The 7218-nt window shown below is 39.0% G+C and overlaps 1 protein-coding gene across 1 annotated transcript; it reads right to left on the reverse strand.

The window, feature by feature from the left end:
- Nucleotides 1-2694: 2694 nt before the first annotated feature.
- LOC148035693 (uncharacterized) lies at nt 2695-4958 on the reverse strand. The gene is made up of 2 exons (XM_087677703.1): nt 3157-4958; nt 2695-3059 (listed from the first exon to the last, which is right to left on the reverse strand). Exon 1 carries the CDS (start codon nt 4771-4773, stop codon nt 3340-3342), a length of 1434 nt encoding a protein of 477 aa, XP_087533829.1. The 5' UTR covers nt 4774-4958; the 3' UTR covers nt 2695-3059; nt 3157-3339.
- Nucleotides 4959-7218: the final 2260 nt, after the last annotated feature.

The following is a 7218-nucleotide window of genomic DNA, read 5'->3' on the forward strand; positions in this document are numbered from 1 at the left end:
GACAATATAGTGGCTGATTCTCTTTCTCATATGTGGGCTTGCAAAGTTTCAACAATGATTGAGTTACATATTGACTGGATTGAAGAACTACAGGAGACTTATCTTTCAGATGGAAAACTCAACCATATTTTTCAGAAATTACAGCAAGGTCTCTTGGAAGAAAACTCGCATTATCAGCTTAAAAATGGCCTTATTTGGTTAAATGGCAAGATTGTCATTTTTTCTACCTCTTCTTTTACATGGAAAATTATGGAGGAACTACATTTTTCACCTATAGCTGGACATCTTGGAGTTTTCAAGACCTATGACAGGATCAGCAAAAGTTTCTATTGGAAAGGATTGTGGAAAGATGTCAAGGACTTTGTCATGAAGTGTATGCCTTGTCAATAGAATAAGGACAGCACCCATAAGCCAGGAGGTTTGTTGTAGTCATTACCCATTCCTACAAGCAAATGGACACACATTACCATGGATTTCATTACTGGCTTTCCTACTACCAAAAAGGGATGAAATAATATATATATAGTGGTGGATAGACTCACCAAGGCAGCCCATTTCATTCCAACCAAGACCCAATTTAGTGCTTCAGAAGTGGCCAGTCAGTTCATGAAGCAGATCTTTAGATTACATGGATTACCGCAGGTGATTGTTCATGATAGAGACTCAAAGTTCATAAGTAACTTTTGGTAGGCGGTATTCACATCTATGGGTACTAAATTAGCTCCTTCTACAGCTTATCATCCACAAACTGATGGATAGAAAGAGAGGGTAAATAAATGGTTAGAGACTTATCTTACCAATTTCTGCTATGATGTCCAAAATTCATGGGATTCTTTGTTACACTTGGCTGAGTTTGCCTACAACAACTCTACTCATGCTAGCATTGGAGTTTCACCCTTTGAGGCTATGTATAGCTATAAGGTGCCCTTGCCTACAATCATCTTTAATGAAAGAATCAATCCTCATGGGAAAGAAGAGTTGGAAAGAATACAAACCCTTCTTCAGCAATGTAAGATGAATTTGAGGAAAGCTCAAAATCAAATGAAGATGTATGTTGATGAGAAGAGGCGGCCTTTAGAGTTCCAAGAAGGAGAGTTGGTCTTATATAAAGGTGCCCAAGTCTAGGTATTCCACTTTGAAATATAGATCTAGTAACAAGCTTGCTCATAGATTTTATGGTCTCTATCGGATCCTTAGCGCATTGGAGACTTGGCATATAGGTTGGAGTTGCCCTCTTCTACAAAGATTCATAATATCTTCCATGAGTAACCTTTGGGACAGTATGGATTATAAGAAGCAGGGAAGAATAAGGATTTAGTGTGTAAATAATATTGATGTTATGCCATGTCACACTAACATTGGTATAAAAGGAGAGGACATGTAATTTTTATCATCTTTTGACATATTAATACAATTACTGTCCTCCTTTCTCCTTGCTCACAGCTTTTATGGCTTCTTTCTCTTTCCTATCTTTCTCTCTCCAATTCTAGTATTTCTCTCTCCTCGTCACACTCTCTCTCTCTTCTTGCAATCTTTCTCTTCTACACTCTCTCTCTCTCCAATTCTCTTCTTGACAGAGGACCAACCTAACTTATTGGCAACACATCTACGTTTGGTCTCTATTGCAAATGCAACTTTATGAGCTCACTATATACTAATGTATTTCACACAATCAAGTAGATTTTTCAAATCCCTTATGGATAATGTGATCTATGGGGCAAGATCTCAATGTAGTTACAAGAATCCCCCTTCCCATACTCGATCATCCATGGCAAGATTGGGATCTTGCATGTCGACTAAGTCTTTAAGGGCTCTTTGGTTAACCAAATATATCACCTTATGATTAGAGATCGCCATTGGTCAATTACCAAAGCCAATCTTACTTGGAGATGGCATAAAACCAAGGCATGGTGGAAATTGATTGTCATAGGAGAATGGCTAAATAAGATTTCATTCAAATGCATAGTTTTGAGTTTTGAGAATGTTAATAAGTGGCCTACCCCTTGCCTCAACTCTTTCAAGCCATCATATTTCAAATGGCAATTCTTACTTTGGTACTACCAATGTGGAGTCTTCCCATCATATATTTATTTCTTGTTTAGAAAAATTTGGTACCCCGTATCTAATATCTAGAGAGCTATGATCAAACATTTGAGCACCCATTTGATCAAATCCTTGGTAAGGTGAGATATCCCACTCCTATGCAATCACATATGAAGATCTTGTTTCATTTTCTTAGACTCAAAGGCCATTGGCACAACTAGGTCACACAAAATGCATTTTGATTCCATCTTGTTTAAAGTCATATTGCCAAGCTCAAGGGTTTTCTCTCCATCCCCAATGGGATCTTATCCAACATGCTAACCTTGCTAGACAAGATTTAGTTTATTGGCTTGCAATAGTTCCTTTTGCTATTTTGTCGCAACTGTTGTATTTCTCACATAATTAATATAACTACTTATTGTGGAGAGAGAGAGAGAGAGAGAGAGAGAGAGAGAGAGAGAGTCTAAGATCCGCGGCAAAAACCTGTTATTGGTTTGCATTCAAGCCTTTTCCTTTTAATGTGCATCATGCGAGACAAAGAAATAAAGAAGAAACAAGGATGGTTATATGCATTTTTATTTATTTTCTAAAAAATATTTTATTTCTTAAAAGCAACAAATTAACACCCGTAAGTTTACAAGTGTGCCAGTTCAGTCAAGTTTATAGTGGTGGGTAGTTTTGGGGGGACAATAACCACCTTATCACTGTACCGTAGTAATAGCATCTACCCTGATGGGCACTGATAATAAGGCTGATATAATGCATTTCAAAGTAGAACATTATGGAAAACATATCAATTTTTTCTCATTTAATCTGCTGCAGAAGCAATGAGCATTCCTCAAAAATGTATAAATCCCTAAAAGAGCTAACATGTTATGACAACTAAATTCTTGAGTGCCATAATCAAATGTCACATAGTATTATACATTTTCTGTGGAACAAAATAGGTACAGCACGGACAACTACCAGTAGCATTCATTCTCAACTGTGATTGCTCCTCTGTGTTTCATAAGTTCCTGCACAATAGAGAAACCAAAATTATTCAGAACTAAGAGGGAATGCTAGCGACCTTTCCTTGCACTGAAATTTCACCAGTTAGACAAAGCAGCTTACCACTTCATAATGTTCATAATGAGCTGATCAGAAATTGAGAGCATGGCTCCAAATGCAAGCCATCTGGCCAAGTTACTCATCATGCAGTAAACTCCCAAGTTCTTGAGAGAACCTTCTTGTCATATTCATTTTGTGTCGCTGGCTTCATGATTAGCACTTTCAACAATGCTACATCAAATTTTCTCAGCTGGTTACTACTTGAAGCTTCCCTTCTTCTGGAGGAACACCTGAACTCGTGCAGGCAAGTTTACATTCTGTCATTCTGTCTAACAGTTCAGCCACCTCGCCAGTTCGGCCCTGTTTGGATAGCCAGTTAACGAGCCAAATGCAAGTTGCCTTGTTTGGAAGAAAACCCTTTGCCATCAGTTTTTTAACAGCAGCAAGAACTAGGCCAGCATTCCCTGTTTTGAACAAACATTCAATCAAATGTGCATCATTGAAGCCACTGGCATTGCTTCCGCGGCTCATTATCCATTCCAATATATCAGCTGCTTGATCTGATGTAGCTTCTTTACACAACCAATAGCTCAGGGCATTGTAGGTAGCCTTATCAGGATTGCAACCATTTTCAATCATTCTCTTCAAAACACCAACACCTGCATCCATTTTGCCCTCCCTACAAAAGCCAAGTACAAGGAGATGATAGGATAGGCTATCAGGAACACATTGCTTTTCCTCCATCTGATCTAACAAATGCAAGGCTTTCTCTAGCTGGCCCTGTTTGCAGAACGACTCCATAAAAGAGTTGTATGTGATAATATCTGGGAGACATCCGTTTTTGTACATATCGTCAAGAGTAGACAAGGCCTTTTGTACTTGCCCTGCTCTGAGTTGCCCTTGTATTAGGGCAGTAAAAGTTCGCGTATTAGGAAGGCATCCGTTCTGTTGCATCTCCTCAAAAAGCTCTGAAGCCCTGTCAATTTTGTCAAGCCGGCAAAGGCCGGTGATAAGTGTAGTGTAAGTCACAACATCAGGGGTAAAACCTTGCTCCCGTATAGCAGAGAATGTGGCAAATGCAGCATCAACCTTCTCTGCTTTCATTTGCGCGTTGATAAGAGCATTGAAGGCATACACATTCGGCTTACAGCCATACTGCAACATGCGCTGAAACGTCCTCTCAGCTTCTTGCCATCTCGCATCACCTGCGTAGCAATTGATCAAGCTAGTGAACGAGACCGGTGTCATGGCCATCCCGGACTTTCCCATCGCATTGATCAGAGACCATGCAGCATTGTACCTTTTAGCGCGCACCATGATCTCAATCACCATGCAGTAGGCATGCTCGGTATGCTGAAATCCGCGCCGCTGCGCAGCCCAATGGAACAGGTTCCATGCCAAGTCTGGGTTGGTCTGCACTTTTAGGACGCGGAAGAGAAGCCGCGAGTGGAAGTTTGGCGCTGTGGCAGCAAGAACCTGCTCCAGTTCAGGGCTCCATGAGGTCTGTTTCTCGAGGATAGAGCACACCTGAGCCACAATCTCTGAGAAAACCCTAGGGTTTGGGGCACCACTGGTGCTGCAGAATGACTGTCTGAGAGCACGAGGCGAGGGTAACTCCCGATGGCCATGGCTATGGCTGCGGAAACCCGTTCTCCTCCAGCACTGACGGAGCGCGGCCATGGCCGACAAAATCAGTCAACTGACTGATGCACCCGAACTAGAAGACATCCTTGGTATTCCTAACAACACCACCACACACAGGAATCACCTGTTAGGCTAATGCGATGCCATTTCATGCCTAAATGTGTATGATTAAGGTTCGCCACGCACCGGTTTTTTGAGTTATTTGAGATTGTGCAAGTTCAACCCCTGTGCTCTTCATCTCTTGAGGCATAATAGAATATCTATTTGCATCCATGATTAAGGTTCCATGTAACATTTAAAACAATAAGGGGCAAACAGAATCACAAGTGTTGTTAGAAAAAGTTACAGGAGTGTATGGTCAGCCTTGCCTTCCCTTATTAGCACTCTCTCTCATTGCTCACCCTATAAAGCAACATCTACTTTGAAAACAATTGCTTCTCCATAGCAAATTGATGTCTTCTTCTTGCCATGCCTTTCACTCTTTCCTCCCACAGGTGCTACCACTTGATTAATTGGGGAGAGACTCTTCATGCACATGTCCTTGTAACCCCTAACAATGTAAGGGCAATGGGGCTCTTATAAAGCTTCCATTGTGTGCAGTAGGATGGTAGGCCACACGTTGCTCTCAGTGTAAGGATTTCATTAGAACTTGCTTTGAGCCACATAATACATGTCATGCTTTAGGTATCAACTCTTGTATCATGCCCCAAGGTTCAAAACTTGGATTTTGGGATGTCTTTAAGGAATCTTGGATTTGTTTCTACCACATTAAAAGCATATATATATATATATATATACATATATATCTCTCTCTCTCCATTTGTCTTTTGGAGTCACATGGAGCCTTGTATTTATGAGAGAACAATAATATGATAAAATGTTACAAACATAGGTTAAAGCATGAAAATTGTTACCAAGGATAGACAACAAGCTTGAGCTACATATGAGCATAGATAATCCATGATAATCAAGGCATGGGGTTTAAAAAGCCGAAGAAGGTTTAGGCAGGGGGATAGGAGTGATCTGTAGACTCCATTTCCAAGTTTATATTTATATGTTAGTAATTTCTTTGCAATCTTCAAGTTGTAAAGAAATTAGTAGCACATTAAGCAATCTCTACATTGTTTCGATATTGTGCTATGTTTTCTTTTTGTTTCCCTATCTTAACATCTTCTAAGTTTTAATAGAAGATGTTTATATGATGTGACTTTTATGTATTTTATTATGGGCATGTGAATACACATGTGATGTATTCACATATTGGCATGTGTTTCCATTGTTTTTTTGTTTCATAAATCGATATAGTCTTTAATGTTTATTTTTCACTATTTTGGATTTAACTCATTCACGTGTCCTTGAATTTGTGCGCTTGGGATGTAACAAGGGATATGGAATTTAATAGCTTCCAAATTGCGATCCTCACTTTATCCAATCCAAACTTATTTCTATAATGCATTTTCATATATTCCTTAGTTGAAGCACATTAGAGGCTACATTAATATCACAAGCTTCACAACATATCAATAATTTCATCTAATAATTTTCTCTAGAATTATAAGTGTGCACTCTTCAAGTATGTGTGGCTAGGATATAGCAAAATCAATATGGTTTCCCAAAATAGTCTAATGGCATGATACATTCCTTGCTCGCAAAAAATCACAAATGTTGCACTAAGCAACAACTAGATTTACTCTCTTTAGTGAATGTGCTTATTACTTGGTGCATCCCACATGAATAGAACCATAAAACTTAAAGTATGACTTATAAAGGGCATGACTAAGCAAATTGCAAAGAAAAGATACATAATATGCAAAAAGTTTGGAAAGGTGGGGAGACTAGAGAAGCTCCATCTACACAGTCAAGTGCACAATTGATTGTGTTGAGGTTTGTTGCACAAATATTTGTATATGTGTGTTGCATCGTATAATCAATTACCAAAAGCCAATTGTAAACATAATACAAAAATCTACCATTTGGGAGTTTTTTGTAAGAATAATGTCCAACTTTGGGGACTTTAGAATATATTCTTTGGACTTCCGTACTATTCAAGAAGTATATAAGGTCTACATGGTGGACCTATTGAGCGACTCCATTGAGGGTGCATTTTATACAAGTTGTGTCACCATTATACCAAAGGATATGCTGATGGCCATAAATTTAAGGGAACACAAGGAGAGCATCTTTATATACCCCATCTTTGATTACTACATTGATGGTTTGGGGTTAGAATACATCCATTGCTCAAAGTGGAAGGGGAGCAAGCTATATCTCTCACATGTGTACCAATGGTCAAGAATCCATTAAACATCTTTACCTTTTCAAAAAGGAGTGAGTTCTACTTATGCCTACATGTATACAGATGGCCAATAATCTATTAAGTGCCTTTACCCTTTCAAAAAGCAATGAGCTCTACTTATGCCTACATTTGAAAGATGAAAAAATGAAGTCATAAAAATCAAGAAGGGTTCAATTATGGTTGTT

The sequence above is a fragment of the Lygodium microphyllum genome, chromosome 5 (genome assembly GCF_053477565.2).
Source record: "Lygodium microphyllum isolate KBCC chromosome 5, Lygodium_microphyllum_v1.1.10, whole genome shotgun sequence".
In the NCBI taxonomy this organism is placed as follows: domain Eukaryota; kingdom Viridiplantae; phylum Streptophyta; class Polypodiopsida; order Schizaeales; family Lygodiaceae; genus Lygodium; species Lygodium microphyllum.